General features: G+C 36.7%; 1 protein-coding gene across 3 annotated transcripts in view; it reads left to right on the top strand.

The window, feature by feature from the left end:
• The window catches only part of grm5b (glutamate receptor, metabotropic 5b), a 64,408-nt gene that overhangs the window by 8,740 nt on the left and 32,152 nt on the right, over positions 1–23,516 (top strand). For all 3 annotated transcript variants that reach the window (XM_087796088.1, XM_087796090.1, XM_087796089.1), the window contains exons 2-6: positions 3,454–3,777; positions 5,319–5,789; positions 7,203–7,317; positions 17,089–17,163; positions 17,286–17,460. In XM_087796088.1, coding sequence (XP_087652214.1) covers positions 3,625–3,777; positions 5,319–5,789; positions 7,203–7,317; positions 17,089–17,163; positions 17,286–17,460 — 989 coding nt within the window. In that variant the 5' untranslated portion in view covers positions 3,454–3,624. The remainder of the gene's footprint in view (positions 1–3,453; positions 3,778–5,318; positions 5,790–7,202; positions 7,318–17,088; positions 17,164–17,285; positions 17,461–23,516) is intronic.

Below are 23,516 nucleotides of genomic sequence, written 5' to 3'. Positions count from 1 at the left end.
TAACTAAATTCAATATATATTTTTTATTCATAGACTTTTAAAATCAATATAGAAAAGTACAATAGTGCCATTCTATATTAAATATAATATTAAAGGGTACGAATGATAGAATATTTAATTTAGAAAAATATATTTTTGAATATTTGGAATAAGAATATAAAACTCAATGTGGGTAAAACAAAATAGCACTTTTTTTAACTAAATTATTAAATTAATAGAAAATAAATAAATACCACACTTAAAACAACAAGACGTTTTTTAAATTATAAAGTAAATAAATGAAAGTTTAATAATATAAATGTTTAATCATTCATCATATGCTGATGGTACTAATGTACTTCAATTGAACGTTTGTTACTTGTCTGTTTGCATCTCAACAGCATAACATTAATAACATTCAATAAAACTAGTTCCAAGTGTTGGCCTTGCAACTACCTGACACTCTTGTTTTGGTTTTCTCACCTTTCTCACCTTTACTATTTATTTCCTCATCCATGTGTGGCCCCTTCCCCCACTCACGACCTTGATTCACCTTTGCATCTGCGGTGATGCCACATGTTCCTCTCTGAACTGGCTGAGGGCCACAGTGGTTGCTCCGCATGTCGTCAGGGTTAAGTGGACGGTAGCACAGGGATGCAGAGGAAATGCAAGTTCAGAATCCTCTCGGGAAACTAATGCAATTGTGCGTCCGATTAACAAAATGCTTGATGTGTTTCCTTTAATTAGACGCCTCCTGTTACAATCTTTCACTCGGACTCGCGGTGCAATTTTCAAAAGAGGATAATTTGCCGTTACATCACCTCTGTTTGCACTCGATTAAATGGCTGCACTCTATAATTTATAATAACTAGGTATCTACACTCGACAAAAGAATACACAACGCTCCCTGATACTCATTTATAGCCTCAGGATATATTCCTCCATGGCTGTCATGACAACACTTCCAATGATTACGCTGCGACCCAGAGAAAACTCTTAACTCTTGTAATGCTGGACACATTTGAAATCATCAAGTCACATAAGACACTTACAGTATGTACTTTTTAATATAGGTATACTTTGTTACATTTTTACATATCTGTTCAGTGGAGTTCTTTTTTCTTAAAAAAAGCCAAGATTCTCTTCTTTTTCTCTCACTGTATCCTCCCTTACTCTTTTCTACATCCATCTGTCTACCCCCCAAGCCGACACAGCAGGAGGCCCCCAATACTGAGTCTGGTTGTGCATGAATTTTCTGCCTTCTAAAAGGAAGTTTTTCCTCGCTTCTGTCACGCTGTGATTCACTCATGCTCAATCCGCTGGGATCCGTTTTTTCTTTTCCCTCAATATAGTCTTACTTAAAATATAAAGTGACTTGAGATAACTAATACAATTGAATTGTTAAATAGGGGTGTGTATGAATCTGGCTTTGTGATACTTGATCATGTTACAGGGGCAATGATAAGATGTATTGCGATTCATTGCGATACTGTGGGAACAAGTAAATATTTGTAGTATTGTGCAAGTACTTGACTCTGGTGTTGCAGAATTTACCGATCGCACAAGTCTCAACAAAGTTGTGACTGCTTCCATTGGTTTTTAAACCAAAATATATCGTAACTACACCTTTTAAGAGCTGCTAGAGTCAAATGTATCCTCTCGTCCCCAGTAATCCCTGGGATCTTACAGGATTTCATAGTTCTTTTAGCTGCGGAACATTTAATGATTGCTGCCATTTAGCTGCCAGGAGTTTAATTGCAACACAAAAAATCCTTGAATATTTGGTTTAATAAAACTGTGTTATGAATAATTATAGTTTCAAACACAAAAGTGTATAATCAATGGAATACTTTTTAAGAATGAAAATCATTTTAAATTGAGAATAAGAAAATATATAAGTTGGGTTCATGAGGGATTTAACATCTCTCAGTCATGAAAAATATTCTATTGAAAAAAATGTCAATGTATTTTTAGTAGTAATGGTCTGATGAAGCTTTATGACGCAGTATCATTATTGTCAGAGTCCAGTAGATGGCGGCACTATTTTTCTTTGTTTTGACCAAATGTTCTTCTTCTTCATCAGACCATCACTAATTTTAGTAGCTCATGAAATGCATCTGGTCACCTCAATCTAATTCTGGTCTTACAGTAACATTACTTGCATGGTCACACTAAACATATTCTTCTTCTCTGGTGACACAGCACATTTAAGTTGTTGTCACAAGAATTGCCTCTGCCAGTTTTTCACCAGCGCCCGTGGTTACATGATTGCATCCTCTGCTTTAAATTCTCCTTTTAACTCACGTCACTTTTCCATTCTGTTGCTTTTTGTCTTCCTGAGTGGCCCTGGTGGCTGCTGACAACAGCAATCATGTGTGCAACCAAAAAGCCAAATGAATTTGGACTCTTCCCATTTATGTTGCATCGCTGCAGTCTAGATAGATAAACCTGTTCCAGACCCTTATATTAAAGTGTCTGAAAATCTAATTTAAAATGTCCAGATTGGCAAAGACAAGTCAGATTAGAGTTGGGAGCAATTATTGATCTCACCCGCGCTTCAACATAATAAGATGTCTGTTGAAAAGCTACTTTTGTATACTTTTTCTCTCTGTCTTTGAACACCTGATTGTTCAGCTCAAACAGTCCAAACTTTTTGTTTGGCCACACGAGGGTGTGAGAAAGAGCAGGGGCCCTCATACCAGAAGAAATGTTTTCATTATTCATAAATTTGCATCAACACTTTGTGGTTTGTTCATTTGAGACATTGTCCTGTGACATTGAAAAAGTTGTATATTTTACCACTCCTTGACAAATACAACATTTATTAGTATAAACGTTTATAACAGAAGTAGCGGCCAAAAAGGGGGTATACTCAAGGGCCATCAATTATTTACTGGGACTGTTGGGAGGGGCCCTCAACCCAGAGATTATTTTTGATCAAGCCAAGTTACCAGAGAAAATAGAAAAAAACGATACCCTGATTATTATAATACAACAACAAATTAAACAACAATGACGTGGAAAAACCTATAGGATTGAAACAAATGCAATTTTTAAAGCTCTTATAAAATAAGCTTATTTTGTTGTATGTCATGTGTTTTCATAGACTTTTTAAAAAAAACATCATCTCAAATGTTGTTTCAATGGAAAAAAGGAGAAAGCAGAAATGAATAAAAAACAAAATTCAGGCACCGGCCACTATAATGCAGTTTAAGGGCCTCTTCTGGCCCCTAGGCCATATTTTTGGTCAGCTCGGAGGTCTTTTCAGGAAATTGATGATTAACTGATGTTTTGGTCCAAAACCTGTAAGAAAAAAAGAGTCTGTACAAGTGAAGTCCATTTAAATGTGTTTATGTGGCGTCTGCTTGTCAGTATCATAACAATATGGCCGCCCTTGGCTGTATGAACACACCTTAAAATGATTCTGGGCGATCAAACTGTAATATCTGTCAATTGTTCTTTTGTCTCCTGCAGTTGTGTCGCGTCTTCGATCAGCTGATCCCAGTAGAAGCAAAGAAAGAAATTATCCCCTAAATAATCAAGAAACCGGACTCACTCTGACCATGGCCTGGAAAAGTCTTCTGGAAACAAGAAGTTCTTCCAGACATTAACTTCAACGAAGGCTTCTGCTACCAGGCCAGGACCATGTTTTGGACGCTGTTCTTCCTATCCATCTGGGTCGACCTCGATCCAACTCGTGCCGCTCAGTCCAATGAGCGACGCGTCGTAGCCCACATTCCTGGAGACATCATCATTGGAGCGCTGTTCTCAGTGCATCACCAACCTCCGGCAGACAAGGTTTGTTTTTATGAAGCTATATCAGTGCCATCGCAATATTGAATGTCCATACTTTGAATTTTTTATGAAATGTAGTTGTTTTTTTCTAGTATTCTTTTCTTTTTTTTTATAATTGAATTCAATCATTTCTATATTGAAAGGTTAATTCGTTTTTATTGAATAATTACATTTAATAATTTGTATATTAAATAGTTGTAATCTTTTTATTAATTGAACTTGATATTCTGATAATTAAAAAATACATTTTCTAAATTAAATATTTAAAAATTTGTAGTCTTTTGAAGTAAATATACATGTTGGTATAATAGGGCCACCAGAAAATACCAAAAGACCTACTTGATCAGACGGTCAGCCAATCATTTGACATGCATACGGTCATGTGACCTTAGTAGCACTGGCACATATCAGATACTGTCTCGTGGCACTATTATACAAACACTTTGACGTTGAATTTTAAAGGTCAACAAATGAAAAAATATTGAGTCTTAAAAAATGTTGGAGTTATAATATGAAACTCTGTGTAAAAAATATTATTTAAATATAATATTCAATTAAAAATGTTCGATTTTCCTATATTCAATTCTTTAAAAATAATATCTAATTCAGGAGGCACAGTTGTGCAGTGGTCAGCGGGTCACCTCACAGCCAGAAGGTTGCCAGTTCGCTCAGGTGGGGTTTGCATGTTCTCCCTGTGTTGTGAGGGTTTACTCTGGGCGCTCCAGTTTCCTCCCACAGTCCAAAATCATACAGAGGTTGATTGGGAACTTAAAAAATAAAATTGTCCGGAGGTACAAGTGTGTGTGTGAATGGTTGTCTGTCTTTGTCTGCCCTAACCTCTGGCCTCCTTTCTAGGGTGTCCCCTGCCTAACGCCCCGGAAAAACTGGGCCCCCAGCCCCCCATGTATATACAAATCATCAAATTAATTTATATTAAAAAAAATGAATTAAACTTTGAATACATAAATATGAAACGTAATTATTCAATGAAAACTAATCAACCTTTCAATATATTTTTAGAATTACATTTATTTTTTACCAATTCAACCTTTCAATAGAGAAAAGAGTCAATTAAATGATTAAAACTAAATAATTAAATGCTTAATACCATCAACAATTAAACAAACAAACATTAAAAATGTTAAAGTAAGTAAGTAAGTAAGTAAGTAAGTCATTTTTATTCGTATAGCGCTTTTCCAGACCAGGGTCACAAAGCGCTTAAACAATCAGAACAATACTTGTCCACCATCCTATGTTCTAGTGTTGCTAATGTACCTCCATAGCAAGGTCTAATATGTGTCGATATTTTGACGATGGCATGTGTCGACAAAGAGCCAAAGATCCCAATGGTTTCCTGAGATTGGCATTTCTGTGAAGGTCTTTGAATATCAAACCTTAACAGCGTCCTCGCTGCTCGCTGACATTTACACTTTCTCAGCTCGTTAGGTGTAATTACTTCACAGAGACAAACAAGACCAACAGTTACGCAACACAGACACAACCTGAACCCCTTGAGCCTGATTTTAAAACCTCCTCCCTCGCAGGTGCACGAGCGCAAATGTGGTGCCGTGCGAGAGCAGTACGGCATCCAGCGAGTGGAGGCCATGATGCACACGCTGGACCGCATCAACGCCGACCCCTACATCCTCCCCAACATCTCCCTGGGATGTGAGATTCGGGACTCCTGCTGGCACTCGGCCGTGGCGCTGGAGCAGAGCATCGAGTTCATCCGGGACTCGCTGGTGTCGTCCGACGAGGCGGAGGAGTGGGGTGGAGGGGGGGCTTGGGGAGGTGGAGGCGGCGGGGGAGGAGGTGGCGGAGGAGGAGGAGGAGGTGGCACACCGACCATGAAGTGTTCTGACCCGTCTGCCACTCCCATGCGGGGAAAGAAACCCATCGTGGGTTTAATTGGGCCGGGATCAAGTTCAGTGGCCATTCAGGTCCAGAACCTGCTGCAGCTGTTCAACATACCACAGATTGCCTATTCTGCCACCAGTATGGACCTCAGCGACAAGGTGAGACGCTTACCTTTGCTTCCTGTTGCAATAATGCTGCAGATCAATCCTGTGATACAAAAACTCTTGTGTGGCTGAACATCCCATCTTTTGTGCTCGAGTAGAAATGTGCACAAGTGCTCTTCTCGAGTCCACTTACTTCTGCCTTGTGCTCCAACCCTTCTCTCTCCTCCAACATCTTAGTGCTGAAGTATAACTCAACGCTTAACACTCTTGCAGGGTTAAGTTTATCAAGTGTTATAACTTGTTATTAGGTAATAACACAGTGTTGTGTATCATGATACAGGGGCACATGGATAATGTACTGCCATACTGTAGGGACAAATATATATTTATAGTTTTCTCAGAGTTCTTGACTCTGTTGTCGCAGAATTTACAGATCTGCTAGCGTCGACTGTATCCTCTTGTCCTCAGTCATCGCCAGGGTTTTGCAGGATTTGTATTGTTCTTTATCCGACGTAATGACTGCTGCCTCCTAGCGGCCAGAAGTTTAATTTTAAAACAAAAATGTTCAAATGCTGCAAATATTTGCATTTTAATTGTGAATATCTATATCTATATCTATAACTTTAATTGTATACACACTTTATTGTTATAAAAATCATAACTTAATATGATAAAAATGTAATGTAAATTGAAAGCCAAGCAAAAAATACATTTGATGCTATTTTTTTCCCATATTATCTTTACGTTGATTATCGATACAATGTCATTAAAAAAAAGATACCACAATATTTAAATTTATACTGTTATCTTCTTTTAACAACTCCTTCAAACATGTCATTTTTTAATGAATTTATGTTTTTTTAAAGGCCTAGTACATATTGTTTAACTGTTCATTTTCAACTTAGATTAATGCGATTTGAATAAACAAACATTGATTATGACTGTTATTAATTAATTGTGATTAATCACATCGTTTGAAACCCTTGTCTTAAACATTCCATTAAGATCACAACTCCAATATGGTTCATATTATCCTCAAAAACCTTAATTAAAAGTATAAAATAGATTAATTAACATGATTTACATTTTGTCAAGTTTTTACTTTTCTCCTCTTAATTAATTTTTTTTACAAGGATTATAGAGTCAGTCTGGCACTTGTGATAAAAACCAAACAAATGAATCAATTGTAAGAATATAATTTTGACTTATACGTGCCACATCATAAACATAATGGATGGTTTCTGCACTCAGTATTAAAGCATCATCTTTGCTGGCATTTAATATCCATCGTGTAAATATTGTATTCATGGTTTATCACCCAGATAAACATAAAGTAAATACAGATGGAGCCAAAGTGAAAGATATTAAGAAGTTTGGTGATATTTCAAAGGCACACGATGAAAGTTATCAGCTCAGAGAACTTCCTTCATCAATCAAACATTTATTCTTTGCTCTCTCACCATTCAGAGCCTCTACAAGTACTTCATGCGGGTGGTGCCTTCAGACGCGCAGCAGGCCAGAGCCATGGTTGATATTGTCAAGAGGTACAACTGGAGCTACGTGTCTGCCATACACACTGAAGGTGAGGTTTTGAGCTTCTGACAATCATCTGGATCATAGATCACATGTTCAGCAGAGTTTAGAAGCAGAGAGTGAGAATCTGTTCAACTTAGAACTTTTGATCTTTAAGGATATGTTTGATTATCCGAGGGTAAATGAGGCTGAAATGGCTTTATTTGTCCGATTGGAATCAGTGGCGGAATAAATGAGGAAGTCTCACTGCTTTAATGGATATTGAACTAATAGATCTAGTAGAACTCTCATGGTTACTGCAGTGTTCTGATTTTATAGCCATCAATGTGACGCACAGCTCACAATCTGCCATGTCAGCGGATGTTACTCTGCTTTGAGTGAAGGATTGTGGGTACTTTCTGCAACCTAGGTGAGAATCGATTGTAGAATTGATCATCAATAATCAAAGAAAAACAAACACCTCTTTATCTCTTCTGAGATTATTCTGTGCATTTTATTTCACACTTGCAAAGAGTCTGAGGAAGCATTCTATTTAAAAAATGAACAACACCTATCCAGGAAGTTTTTGGGAAACTGTTTGATCTGTTTATTTGTTTTAATCTCATTTTAACATCAGTTTCTGTAAGTTTCAACTGTATTAAAAACAATTTTCTACTGAAATTAAACAATTAAAAAATGTATCAAACAATTATTTGAACAATTTTCAACAGTAAACGAACAAATTTCAACTGGAATCATTCAATTTCAACAGTAATCCAACTATTTTCAACTGAAATCCAACAATTCTCAACTGGAATCAAACAATTCTCAACTGAAATCAAACATATTTAGTTATATATATTTTAGATATTTTAGAGCGAAGAACCGTTTTTATTATTTCTGCAACTTATTCATATTTTTCTATTTTAATGTTACACAATGATGTCTTTATCTATGTGTTCATTATGTCACATGATCATTTTTGTTGATGACAATTGCAAATAAAATGCTTGTAAGAAGTTAAAATTTTCTTGGAGCTGCTACTATCATAGCTGTGTGGTTCAGGATGAGTAATTGATCAGTGTTGGATTCTTCTTTGTGTACTGAGAGCTTTTCTTCTTTCTATATTTTAAATTCTCTAAGCGGTCATGTATAGGTAAAGAGGTTTTAAAAAAGTCGTTTCAACGTGTTCTTAAGATGGAAAGCGGCTGTGATGAGCTCTGGTTCAGTGAGACGATGGAGGACACTGCAGTGTCCAGCGGCTGGTCGGTGTGGACGCCACAGATAACGAGGACAATAAGAGTGTATTTGTACATGTGTCTGCTCGGGAACAGCTTTGTCTGCGATCAGAAGGGATGAACACACACGCCCACGCACACGTCAGTGCTCGCCTCTCCGTGGTGTGTCTGCTGGCAGAGCCTGAAGGTGTTAGACCAGCTCTAGTAATGATGTATGAAATGTGCTAATGACATTTAATCTATGCAGCATCTGCACACTAGTTATTGATGCTATATGCTCATTAGCATTGGGTTTAATGTATATGTGGCCACTAATGGAGCAAAACATTTTATTGTGTTCCTAGTCAAGCATTTAATTTTCACTTTTCTTCTGAAGGAAGTCTTTTCAGACATTTACAAAAATACATGTGATATAATCTTTCCATTTTTGCACACAATCCTGTTAGTATCTGTATTTTTAAAGAGATGATGAAAACAGATGGCTAAAGAAATGCACGTTCTTTTAATTATAACATATTTATTTTCAGTCATTTAGTGTGTTCTTGCCATAATAGTATCCTTAATCCTTATTCTAAAAATATGGATGTGATATTTGTATGTCCTTTTTAACCCTCGAGTTATCTCTGGGTCAAGGTGACCAAGTAACAACACAAGGTATACTACAAGCACATTTGTTTTTCGGGCCTTCTGGTCACCTTGACCCTTGAGATAACAAAAGGGGTTAAAATGTTCTCACATTACAGTTAAAATAATTTTATTTACATTTTAGCTTACTACCAAAGAGGGCTAATAAATGGGAACTTAATAGCTTGAGACTTTGGCTCCTGTATATGTTTGAGTGAGGTCATCTGTTGCATGTGATGCTCCTTAAAAAACTGTGTTTCTGTAATTGCTATAACATATTAAGTGTTAACATTTAAAAAGAAAATTCCGGATGGATATAAATCATGATATTACTGAATGCAAAAAACATATTTAATGTTATTTCAATATAAAAGTAATATAAATCAAGTTAAATAAAAATGTTTTTAGGTCTATTTCCTCGAGTTAAAAATATAAATGGGCAGTTGTTTTTTATCTTTGATATGTAAATATCTGTTATGAATGTGTGTATTTTGACAAGTTTAGAAGCAATGGTCCCAAACGCATAAAGAGGAAGAGTTTGCTTCAGAAAGTTATTTTATAAATAATAATTCATACAATATAACTCAAACTGTAAACTTTAAAGCATCGTTTATCCATAGGTATGAATCCAAAGCTCGAACGGAAACCAACAGAAACAGAAGAGAGTTGCAGGCAATGTCAGGAAGAGCAGATAAAATCGGAATAAAAACACGAGAAACTTACAAAAGAAAAGAGCTTGCAAATCCAGAAATGTTTTTCAGTGAATAAAAGGACAAGTAATCCTGAAGGATCGGAAGCAGGAGAATAACAAATGGACGTCACCAGGTCACTTATCTCTGGTGTGTTCTTGGACGCCTCCGACTTTAGAGCTGAATTTGGAATAGCCTACAGCTGGTCACACCAACCTCTGTCAAAAGAAAATACAATTGGTAACCTGAAGGTGAATCACTATAAAAAACAAAAAAGAACAGAACTATGAATGCATTTATTGGAGGGATGGAGGGAATCAGCTTTATTTCATTTAAAATAAAATTAGTCCAGATTTTGTTGTAATAGATTATAAAGTTCAACATTATTCTTACTGTAGCAAACACGCTTTGTTCACTCTGATAATGTATTTTCGACCGAAAACAAGGTCTTTGTTTTCTCCGATTTTTCATCAAATGCAAGGACACATCCAAGTCGAAAATGGATTTATGAAGAGCAAGTTATTGATGGTGTAATCAGCTGCTAAGCAGAAGTGTTGCTGGTGCAATGATCTGGGGTCGACTGCAGCTGATTTTAAAGTGGAGGTGAAGTGCAGGCCAGATCAGAGAGGATCATTAAGTGAGGTAAACACCAGAGAATCATTGATTACTTTCAAATGAGCCTGTAGACTCTTTTCAACGGTGTTAAAAAACAACCCGCTGAGCATTGCTCGGCAAGAACCATCAACATTAATTCTTCCTCTCACAATGTTGCTTGTCAGCAGGATCTTGAACTATTAAGTGGGTTTATTGTGCCCTAAAGGAACAAGGATATATTCGTAGTATTTTCCGAGAACTTTACTCCGGCGATAATGAAGTGGTTACTACTTCAATTTGTTTTGAAACCAAATTATGTCCAAACATCAACTTTAAAAGCTTCAGGAGTCGACTGTATCCTCTTGTCCTCCGGAATCCTGTGGGATTTTATTGTTATTGTAAACTGTGGAGGCAGTTATGATTGCCGCCATCTAGTGACCGGACGTTTATTTGCAACACAGAAATAAACAAACATTGTGAATATTTGCATGTTAATTGTAAATAGAATATTATCAAATCATATTATTTAATTTTACACACTTTTTTGAAATATAAAACAAACAAAAAAACTATGATCAAAATAAAATATAATTGGATATATATTTTAAAGTCAATTTTTAAAATAAATGTATCGATAGAGTATCAATAATAAAAAGATTGCGACCTGCTCAGGGTGTCAACCACCTCTCACTAGCTGGAGGAGGCCCACGGCCCATTCCAACCCAAGACGGATACCAGCAGCATCAACAACCAATGTTTTTTCATGTTAAAATGGTTGTTAGATAATGGTTGTAAACAGTCTGACAAACAAGATCAGGAAAGAGGTCGGGTGGACGTTGATGTTTGTTGATGACATAAGTGTATAAAGAAAACGCATGTGAAGGGAGAGAGAAGGAGAGTCAGTCGAAGAAAGACAGAATATGTGCGAGTGAAAGAGAGGGAGGCAGGAGGAGAGGGAAGATGCAGAAGCATGTGAGTGATGAGTCCAAGCATTTGGGATCAATCATCCAGAGTAATGGACAGTAGGTGAGGAACGGTGCACAGGAAGTGTGGACAACTGACGGTCGATCTGTGACAGAGGAGCATCAGGCGGAGTGAAAGGGGAGCCTTACAGGACAGTAGGATGATGAATGGAGACACGGAGAGACTGATTTTCCAGGAAAGAATAGATCAAAGGGGGCAGCCCTTGTGTGGTGTGGACAGACCAGTCATTTAGACAGTGTTGAAAAAGAATATTGGAGATGAAGGTACAAGGTAGGAGGATGAAAAGGGTGAACGTTTGTTGTAAATTAAGACACGAAGAGAACGGCTGTGACTGAGATGATGTTGGAATGAACCCCTGATAGGAAATTTTAAAATTGAAGGTTAAATACCAGCCTTGACATGGTTTTGATTACAGTGGGGGACAAATATATATATATATATATATATATATATATATGGAAATATATAACACAATACATTGCGCCCTTAAACAATATCGTTTTGTATATCTTTTACTGTTTTTTACGGAATAGAAAGTAGCATCAGAGCACGTCCACAACTGCAAATGGCAACAAAGAGTGACATTTCCGGTAGAGTTGGTGAGAGTGTTCAGTTAAAGTGAACGGGTAACTTTGACAACAAGAAAACAGCCTCACAATATAAGCAGATGTAAAGAAAAAACAAGCTGTCAAAAATATACTATCAAATAGCTTTGACTTCATTTGTTCGTTACATTTTTGAGTAATATTGTCAGATTATTTTATTTTTTCATTGACTGGGTAAAATGTTGCAATATATCACAAAAATTAAAATCTTAGGGTAAAGTTGTGACACGTATTGATCTTATGGTCCTTGACAATACCTACTCGTATCACACGTACTAAAAACCTTTTTATCAGTTCCTCCCCCTGGGCCGGTGATTTCTTATTTACAAAAAAGAAAAAATCACTTCAAGACGCTTGTTTTATTCACATTTACTCACAAAAAAACCCTGTAAATTAGTGAAAATGAGTAAACTCTAAATGGGACCATTTTGTTGGAAGGGGATGGATCTTTCATGCATTTGTCGTCAAAAGGGTTGATGGCAATAAGATGAAATAAATCTTCAGGTATGTTGGTGCTGAGGCGAGGTCCAATTGAGTATTTTGAAAACATTGAGAAAACGGAATGTAATTTAATTATGGGAACTATCAAGCTTAAGACATTCGGCTCAAACATGTCAAGAGGGAGGAGTTTTTAGAAGAGAAAAAAATTGAACTGTTTTGGCCATGGCGTTCTCAAGAGTCATTCAGCTCCTCTCCGATATCTTCTAGTAAAACTAAACTTTTGGGGGTTGCTATTTATGTTTTAGCAGGAATTGGGTAGAAGAATCAGCAGGATTGGTTGTATCTGGTTTTATTGCATCATCATCACTAGCAAATACAATCCAAACACTTTCAGAATAGTACATTAAGTCATTTATACATGTGGAGATCTTGGCAAAAAAAGGCCTAAATGAATGAGAGGCAGTGAACTGACATTTGTGAGATTGGTATCGACTGTGATGATGGGATTTATATCCATCACATCTGCAGGTGTATCCTTGAATGAAGGACTAATGATGTTGACAGACTGAAAAAACAAAAATAAAAGCAGATGGTAAATGTGTTCTTTAGCTCGATACACAAGCATCATTGATTAAAAAAAAAACTCTCAAACACTTTTTCATAGTAGTTGTATTTCTATTATGGTCGTGTGAAGATGTCACATATTGTGAGGGAGAGCCGGAGCAGCCGTCGGTTCACTTACAAGTGTGCTGTCTTGCCATGGTGACGTGTTAACAGGAAGGATGTGGATCGGAAAAACAGGAAAATACTAGCCGGAGGAAAATGTGTGGCAACATGTAATAGCATGTGTTCGACCTGTGATTAGAGTGACGAGCGGATAGTGATTGAGATGGATGGATGGAGGGATGGATGGAGGGAGGGGGAAGGGTAGACTCCGAAGCCACTTGTCAGGAACATGCTACACCGATGTAACATTGGCAGAGGTCACCTGGCATCATTACTTCTTTTTCACTGACTAAACATGTTATGTTGGGAGTAGTAAATACAAAAGTTTTGATGCAAAAAAAGTAGTATATTTTGTCAGTTTATTTGGGTTTTCTCGCCATTTCATTTAGAATACATTTCCCAGAATGTCCTGATTAAGATGAGAAATTGTCTTACACTTAATAAACTAACCCTAACCCTATTTTTAAATTGTAGTTAAATTTGTTTCTCAATCTAATATCGCTCATTATATCATTCTTAATCAATTTGATGTTTTAATACAATGGTATTCTTGGAGTCAAACACATTTTTGTTTTATAAAAATAACTTGCATAGAATTGTAGAATTTTCATCTACAATCATATTTTTTTTATTGTAATCAACCACATTTTAAACTAAAGTCAAAGTATTTCCTCCTTTAATCCAAACTTTTTAAAATTTCACTAAGCAAACTATTTTCTATATACTTGTATACATGTTATTTTCGCGTTTTTGTTATTAATATTACACAATTCTGACTTTGTCTATGTCTTATTATACAATTCTTCAAATCATTATTTAGTAAGGTCATTTGAACATTCTGTGTCATGTGATCATTTATGTGTTTCATGTGATCATTTATGTGTGCCATGGGATCATGTATGTTTGTCATGTGATCATTTATGTGTGTCATGCGATCATTAATATGTGTCTTGTGATCATGTATGTGTATCATGGGGTCATGTATGTGTGTCATGTGATCATGTATGTGTGTCATGTGATCATTTATGTGTGTCATGGAGTCATGAATGTGTGTCATGGGGTCATAAATGTGTGTCATGGGGTCATACATGTGTGTCATGTGATAATTGATGTGTGCCATGGGATCATGTATGTTTGTCATGTGATCATTTATGTGTGCCATGGAATCTTTAATGTGTGTCTTGTGATCATGTATGTGTATCATGGGGTCATTATGTGTGTCATGGGATCATAAATGTGTGTCATAGGGTCATGTACAGTATGTGTGTCATGTGATCATGTATGTGTGTAATGTGATCATTTTTGTGTGTCATGGGGTCATGTATGTTTGTCATGGGGTCATAAATGTGTTTCAAGGGCTCATTATGTGTGTCATGTGGACATTAATGTGTGTCATGGGATCATGTATTTGTGTCATGTGATCATTTGTGTATGTTATGGGGTCATGTATGTGTGTCATGGGGTCATAAATGTGTGTCATCTGGTCATTAATGTGTGTCATGAGGTCATAAATGTGTGTCATGGGCTCATTATGTGTGTCATGCGATAATTTATATGTGTCATGGGATCATGTATGTGTGTCATGGGGTCATGCATGTTTGTCATGCGATCATTTACGTGTGTCATTTGATCATTTATGTGTGTCATGTGATCATTAATGGGCAGCATGTATTGTTTTCAAATGTTACTTGATTAATTTGATCCATTTTATTATTCATTTGATGCTTCAGCTAAATTGTTTAACTAATCTGTGTCATTTATACTTCTCTGGATTATTCTTGAACTTTTAGTGTCAAGTAAATGTATTTGAAAACCTTCACAATGTTTATGGTCTTCATTTCAGTGAGTTGAGTTTTCCACATTTGTTCTCCTTTGATGTAGTTGATGGAATTCCCTTTCACCTCCTGTTTGAATGAATTTTTTAAGAATAACCTGGTCAATGTCAATTTTCATTAGTTATTCATGTTGAGTTCCACTAGATCTTAAAAAAAAAAAAAAAACGTCCAGAAAGAAAATCATTCCAGCTGAATACTCATTGGATACATTAAGAAGTTGTCTTTGTGATGATGATGATCCTCAACTCCTTGAATTCCTTCTTGATGGATGGAGAGAAGTATGTGCTTCGTCGATAATACTTTCATCTCTCAAATAATACAAATGGATGAATCAATAAAAGATACAGATGAAAATCATTGCTGGTTAAGTTGGACCTAGAGCTTCACTCTCCTAAAATATGCACTTTCTTCTGTAAAAAAAAAAGTTCACTTGTGGTTGAGGGAAACGGGACAGACTGATGTACTCGGTTAGTACTCGGTTATAGCCTGAGGTCTTCCAAATAGTGAATGAGTGTGTGAGTGGGAGAGTTTTTTCTTTTCCTGGTCGGTTTAGGAGAACACTTTTATTTGTGAGTAAGTGCTTTTAATACAGGCTAGAATGAAGTGAGTCGAATGTGTAGGAGAGGTTCGGACGCGAGAGGTGAGAGATGGAGACAAATGGAAACGGCAGAGCCGAGATGGAGAACAAAGAGCGAGGGAGAGAGAGAGATGTCTCGCAAAGAAATCCCAGCTGGGACCGGAGTGAAGTAGGTTACAAGCTTTATCGATCTTGATGATGGTGAGAGTGTTGGAGTGTGTCTACCTAAGACTGTCTGAACCATCTGTCTCTCTCCATGTGGGACATTTATTACAGGACGGCACACATGCTCATCAAGACGACACACACGAGCGGTCAAGTTTCTATCATTTCACTGGTCACTGCTTTTCTTGGCTATGCCCGGGAGAGTTAAGGTCTCGGCTCCACGACTAGAAAGCAGCTGCGCACCCTTAGATCATTTTAATGTCACGGTTCACATCAACGTTACATCCTGATGTTCCATACAGACATTACAAGTAATGTACACCGAGCTTCCTCCGTAGGGCACCGACGACCAAAATGCTCTGAAGATTTCTTATGTACTGTATAGAAAGCGTCTCTGTGATTGACTGGGATTAGAAATAGTGACGCTTCCAAGGAGCACAAATTAGGTAAAGATGGAAGAATGGTGCCATTTAAAAGGGGATTCCTATCACATTCGATGCGCGTCATTAGCATAAATTCCAGGTCACCCACTTTCTCTGGCAAGAAAATGGTTGCCACAGTGGGAGATTCTCGATCTGACTAGAGCACGAGCTGCTGTGTCTTAGAAGGAGAAACGGTTTAGAAATCATAACCAGGATTTTTAATGAAACATGTACTTAGTTTATTTAAAGCTTTGACTAATATTTCTTGCAGGGACTTAATGACATGAAATTATATTTATTTTTATGCTGAAAATGTATTTAAACTACTTTACAAACACTCACGTTCAACATTGAGTACTGGCCGTTCCAAATAATTAAATAAATAAATAATGTGTTCACATATAGGCCTCACCTGTCTATAAGCCTCAGGTGTAGTAGAATTATAACATGTTATATATTTACAACATAGAGAAGAATAATTTATTTCATTTTTCGTGTTTATACATCTGAAAGATTTTGTCGTCTTTTTGCATTGAGTCTGATCTTTACGCTGCCGTCTCCATCTGTGTTTGCATCAATAAACTTATCAAAAGAAAATCAAACTAACCGTTTTTTTTTTTCTTCTTGTTTAACTGCCAACAGGTTCTGGTGTATGTATATTACCTCTTTTTTTTTACCGCATTTTCGCTTCCACTTTTCTCTCTCACCCTTGTGCTTCCTGCTACTGCACCTCCCAGGGGTCGCTAATCCAGTAAAAATCCAGAGATTATTTAAGAATGTATAGTTTGTGAGAAAAAAGCAGCGGCTTATTGTCACGAGGTGCTTCGAAATAGAATAATTTTAAATACGCAAACATCTTCATCATGATGATTTATTAATGTTTCCTTTTTTTCAATAATCTAATTCTTTGACATTTTCCATTTAACCCTGTGGTTTCCTAGGCAACTATGGTGAAAGTGGAATGGAGGCATTCAAAGACATGGCTGGCAAGGAGGGAATCTGTATCGCACACTCTGGTAAAACACTTTTGTTTCTAATATAAGAGTAAAGTCAAGATAAAGAACTGAATCAAACACATTTGTGCCATAAAAAATAAAATTGTCATGACATGTTTCTTAATCTTCAATGTTCTTCTCAGGTAAAATCTGGAGCAACGCCGGTGAACAGAGCTTCGACCGACTGCTGGAGAGACTGAGGGCTCACCTGCCCAAAGCCAGGGTGGTGGCGTGTTTCTGCGAAGGCATGACCGTTCGGAATATTCTCATGGCAATGAGGCGCCAGGGACTTGTCGGGGAGTTCCTTCTCATCGGCAGGTCAGAGGAAAAATTTTGTTTTGTCTTTGACTGCGACTCTGTGACAGATTCCATAGGATTTTTCTCAGAACCCAAAGCGCGTGTGAGTACGTGGAAAAGTTGTAAAGCCAGGAGAGATATTCTTCTGTGTAGGGATTGTAGTCACTGGAAGATTTGGGGGGCAGATGGAGAAGCAAAGCTGTGTCTCACTGCTCTCTTCTAAAATAACCCTCTTATAGCAGCCTTTGATGATTATAAACCCACAGCTATTTCTGTGAGCCAAAATATTCCACATCCACTTTCTTTGCACACAATACTCCTCCGGTGGCTCAAAAGCACCTTCAACGTACTTTTATTTGTCCAGTCCTGCTGCCTGTTCTCTCCTGTGTTGTTGTTTAAACGTCCTCAGGTGCTGAAGGAGACGTTTCTTTCGACATTTCAGCAGGGAATTAAAGAAACCTGGCGAGCATGCTGTGCTTTACAAAGTCAGAAATAACTGGCAGATGAAATTTTCCCCAAAACAGTTGGAATTTAAATATTGTATCCAGGGGTGTAAGAAAATATAGATACACTCAAATACTGCAATATTTTTTTTAACAATACCGTATGAATATCCAACGTTTTATTTCTTTCTTTATATTACATTTTATTTTGTCCATTTATCTATCTTTGGCTTTGAATCCATTTTATTTTATTGTAGTTCTTTATAAATTATATGTGAATAAAGTGTGTAAACGATTAAATCCTGCGACATCCCAGCAATGACTAAGGATTAGAGGATACAGTTGACTCCAGCAGATTGTAAGGTTAATGTTGAAAAGTTTTGAGAGTCGTGCGTGTAAATTCTGCGACGCCAGAATCAAGTTATCGGAAAATTCTAAAAATATGTCCTTGTTTCTACAATATTGCAGTATATCGTATCTTTGGCCTTATATCGTGATACGCATCTATCACCAAATGATTGCCAATAAACACCCTTAATTTGACCATTTACTTTTTAACATAACTGTATCCGAAATTAATGTAATTTCCTTACATTAAGACAATTCTGTCTTTTTGTGTTTAATGATAATGATTTAAGGCACCGATATTAATGACGACTTGTCATTCATCATCTCCCAATCACACACTCATCATCACAGAACTATTTACTTAGACTAATTGTATACATATGACGTCTGCCAACACGATTATTTTAGTTCTTCTCCTCCCACAGTGTCGGTCCTGTGTTACCAAATCACTGTTTTTGTTGTTGCAGCCACCTTGATGCTTGTTGTCATGCTGCCCACATCATCATCATCATCATCATCTTCTTCATCTTTATCATCATCATCGTCGTCAGCATCTTCATCACCATCATTAAAACTCAGGTAAAGAGAAGAGTAAATCTGTCATATTGGTTGTAAATTCATTTCTGTTCTATGTTGAATCCCTTATTGGGGTCGAACCATCGAAGCTGCTTGACAAGTTAGAGTTTTCAATCAACCTCTGTATGTTTTTGGACTGTGGGAGGAAACCAGAGTAACCGATGTAAACCCTCGCAACATAAGGAGAACATACAGGCTGCTGTGTCTCAACCTTGAAGCGAAGCAGCCTTCTTGTTGACTTCAGTTTCTCTCGGGCTGCTAATAATAAGAAATTTAGCCTTTTTTATTCAGCCTCCGAGTTGAAAAGCCTTTTGTAGGCGTGAACTGAAAATGGTTCACAGTTTTCTTCCCGAAGAAAGAAGCTACTTCATAGTCATTAGCAGATGACTAACACCGGAACAATTACGCTACAGACGTCGCTCACGCTCTCGTAAATGTTTTCCACTTTGACCCAGATTTTGACATTCAGCCGTTCTATTGGCAGTTTTAATAAGCCCATTATTTTCTCTCCTTCGGCCATCAGTCATACTTCTTCAGTCGGAGCTGATTTTCTGGTGGTGGATAAAAACACTTCTGATTCCGACTGTGAGAATCTAGCCTAATATTCCTTGTGATGGAGCTGTTCTTAGTTGAAGCCAAAATTGACATTATATATGATTAGTTTGACCAGAGGCGAGGAGTTACATTTCCTCAGGGGCCACGTTTTATACCGTGGCTGTTGTAAGGGGCCATTAAGCAAAAATAAATGAGGGATAAGTAATTAAATCAAGCTAAATATGCAAAAAAATATATTGTATTCCATTTTATTTAGCCTTTTTTTTATTTTAAATCTCAATATTTGTGGATATTGAGATTTGCATGGCAATAAATACACACATAAAAAAACAGTATAATTAAAAAATATATATATATTTATAAAAGAAATAAAACAAAGTCAAATTGTTAGTTTTTACATCGTATGTTTGTTCCTTGTCCGTGCCAAGAAATGAATAGTGCAGTTAATGAGACTAGACTATTCAAATAGACGAAAAATGTTGAAGAACTTTGAGGCAATACAGAATTCTTGCAGGTATCTGCACTGCCTTTGTAAGTTGTATTTTCTAAGACCTTCAGCGGTCATTGTGAAGCAAGAGACGAGAGAACGAAGCAGCGAGAATGTTTTTGAGAGGGATTGGATGGAGTAGGCTCTCGACATAAAAGCAATTTCTCTACCATAAAGATTCGAATAATCTTATCGTCTTTTCTTTCAATAGAAATAAATGTTCATGTTGAAAGGTCGGGAAATGATGGCAAATACAACATTACCTCAATGGAAACCAAACATGAGAAACATCATGCAGCAAGTCCTGAAGTAGGCATTAGTTGCTATAAAAGTGATGTGGACCATCGATCAGGAAGAAAGAGTCCAGCATGTTTTTGTTAAAGCAGCTTTCTTGTTGAGAGCGCAGATGTTTGCCAGGATTTGTGTTCGCATCTCTGCTAGCATTTAGCTTCCCCTGCAAGTCAGTTTGGTCAACATATTATTATTTAAAGTATAAAATCATAACAGAGTTTTCTCAAGACAATTTATAGTTTAAATAACACTTTACTAAATAATAGAAAAACAGGTCCCAGCCAATCACAATGAGCTAGTAAACCCTTTGTTTTAACAGACAGAAACCTCGAGCAGAACCAGACACTGCTTTGACCTTCTGGGAGGGAGTAAGAAAAATGTTTCCTGTACAAATAGACAAACATGTGTTCTTTTAATGTGCAGTGAGTTATTATACCCCAGGGGTGTCAGATTAAATTTCCTCAAAAGGCCACATTTTTTTTACAATAGCTGTTGTGAGGGCCATCAACAAAAAAAGGAGAGGAAAGAATAAAATTAATTAATAAAATCAGGCTAAATATGCTAAAATTCTAATTGTGTCATGTTTTATATAATTTGTTAAAATTTAAAATATCACATAGAAGCACTTTTTTATGTTCACTTACATTTTTTTGAGAAGTAATAAATACACAAATGACAAAAGTCCTGAATCAAAAACCAGATCGTGTTTAGAGACTAGAAAAAATACATTTATTTGTTTTCATGTCATATTTGACCTCATTTGGGCCACATAAACATAGTCAAAGGGCCACATGTGGTCCTTGGGCCTCACTTTGCTTAGGTCTGTCATACACCATTGATTGTTAAAATAATATTATTTTGAATAGATTGGGGGATTTTTCTCTAAATGTCCTGAACATTTAACTGTTATTAAAGTTTCTTTTGACATGAATAAACATTCCACTTTATTCCTGTGACAGTGAAATACAAATGTGTTTTCACAGCCACTATTTATCATTCTTGATGTTAATTTTTTTTCCCACTAGCAGAAACTCCCAGCATGTTAGAAGAATGGATTAACATTTGAATGAACTAAATATTCTGAATCAAATGTCTGAAAAAAAAAAGACTCCAAATCAAACCCCACACTAGTCTGCACCCCTTCTGTCTGCTGTTGCCATGGCGATATCTGCAGCCATATTTGGAGGATACCAGCTGGGTTGAAATGAGGAGCATGCTCATGTGTTTACGTGCGCTCATACGTGCATGCGTGGGCAGCTCCTCGCATTTTAATTTGGCAGTCATGTAGGGAATGCTCGCGTTGTGAGATGATATTTGCAGTCTTGTTAAGGTAGCGAAGGTCGGGTGACTGCTTTTACTGCTAACCCTGACCACAACTTTATCGATCTTATTCAAATAGTCATGACCTCTATTATCAACCAGCGAATACTTAAGAACATCTGCTCACAAACGTCAAATGTGTCACAGAAGAAAGTGTGGACACACACGGAGCACCACAGTGTGTCGTTATCACACATCCTGCAGTGGTTTGAAATGGAGATCCATTAGAAATGTAGAGGTCAAACTCCATCAAAATCTGTCTCAAAGCGGCCGCTCTGTCTAGTAGGGACATTTCCGTCTTCTGAGAGGAGATGAAAGATGTGGTTGAGCGGGGGGGGAGGCGAGCTAGGATGCGGGGAGAGCATGGAGATAAAAGAGGAGAGGAGTGACAAAATTGAGGGCAGCTGGTTAACAGAAAATGGTTTTGTTAAACATCCAGGATAAAGTTGAACTAACATGTGATCTACCAGTATTTTACTGCACGTCTTTTATAGCCACACAGCCTCAGTGATGTGATGATTGAACATTTGATCCTGGACTCAAACCCTTTTTTTCTTTATATACATACATTCAAACTACAAACCAGAAAATGTACAACCGTAATCACACAATTGTTATCTGGAATCAACCAATGTTCATCTGTAATCAAACAATTTTCAAATGGAATCCAACCATTTTCATCTGTAAACTAACAATTTTCATCTGTAATGAAACCATTTTCGTCTGTAATCAAACAATTTTCAAATAATATCAAACCATTTTCATCTGTAATCAAACAATTTTCAAATGGAATCAAACCATTGTCATCTGTAAACTAACAATTTTCATCTGTAATCAAACAATTTTCAAATAATATCAAACCATTTTCATCTGTAATCAAACCATTTTCATCCGTAAAAAAACAATTTTCATCTGTAATCAAACAATTTTCAAATGGAATCAAAATTTAAGAAAATGTAAAACAATTTTCAACTGAAATCAAACAACATTTTATATATTATTTGTTCATTTATAAGTGCCATGTGAACAGTATGTTCACTCAATCACAAAAGGTCCAAAATAATTAATATTTGTGTTTCATGTTTTCCATCAAACTGCTCAACCATCCAGAGGGCCACATAGAGTGACCCAGTGGGCAGGATTTGCCCCCTGGGCCTTGTTATTATATACTGTATTTAATTACCTATTTGATGATTTAGCAATTTTTTCCCTTTCGACCAATCTTTGAATATATATTGTTACTTATGTTATTTCCAAATTGATACCTGCAGTCAGCGATACTTCTCAAGAGTCTTAGCATGTTTTAACAAGAATTTTTCATTCATCTAATTTTCAAACTCATCCTTTGTGTTGTGTTGACACTTATTAATTTCTTTGACTCTCAAAGTCTCCATTTGGGAGTCAAAGTGTCGGCGTCTTAATTTTCCCCTTGCATGGTTTTAATTTGATGTTGATTGAAGCAAGAGCCTGTCGTTTGCTTGTCATTTAATTGGAGGAATAATGCAAATGAATTCATCACTTTTATGACTGTGTCAACTTGGATTGCTCGTAATAACAACTCTTGAGACTTCAGCAAAAAAAAAAGTCAATCTCTGATGATGGAGAGGAGGCTGATGATGACATGAGAGCCCCAGAGTGATCTTTTTCTTTATTTTCCTCAATGTCTTCATTTCTTACTGGGCTCTGTGGTTTTATTTATTTGATTCAATGAACAAAATTCAGTGCATTCATAAATACAAACTGCGTGATTTGGCTTTCACAGATAGAAGGGATGTTAATGAATTCTTTGACATGAACTGCAAGCTAATGTTATTTTAACACTGTATTTATTTATGTATTTATTATGGGTCTGATGAAGCTTCATGAAGCAGTGTCATTATTGTCAGAGTCCTCTAGATGGCGGTCTCTGCACTATTTTCCTTTATTTTGAACACCTGTTCTAATAAAACATCACATTATTTTTAAATTGATGGCACCACCTACTGACTACTAGTACTAGTGCTGCTGCTTCAGAAAAAAGGGAAAACTTGATGGAATATAACCTTTTGTGTTTGTAA

The sequence above is a fragment of the Callionymus lyra genome, chromosome 7, assembly GCF_982586985.1.
Source record: "Callionymus lyra chromosome 7, fCalLyr1.hap1.1, whole genome shotgun sequence".
NCBI lineage: Eukaryota > Metazoa > Chordata > Actinopteri > Syngnathiformes > Callionymidae > Callionymus > Callionymus lyra.
Note: the sequence above shows the minus strand (reverse complement) of the source record. Positions and strands in the feature narration are given on the sequence as shown.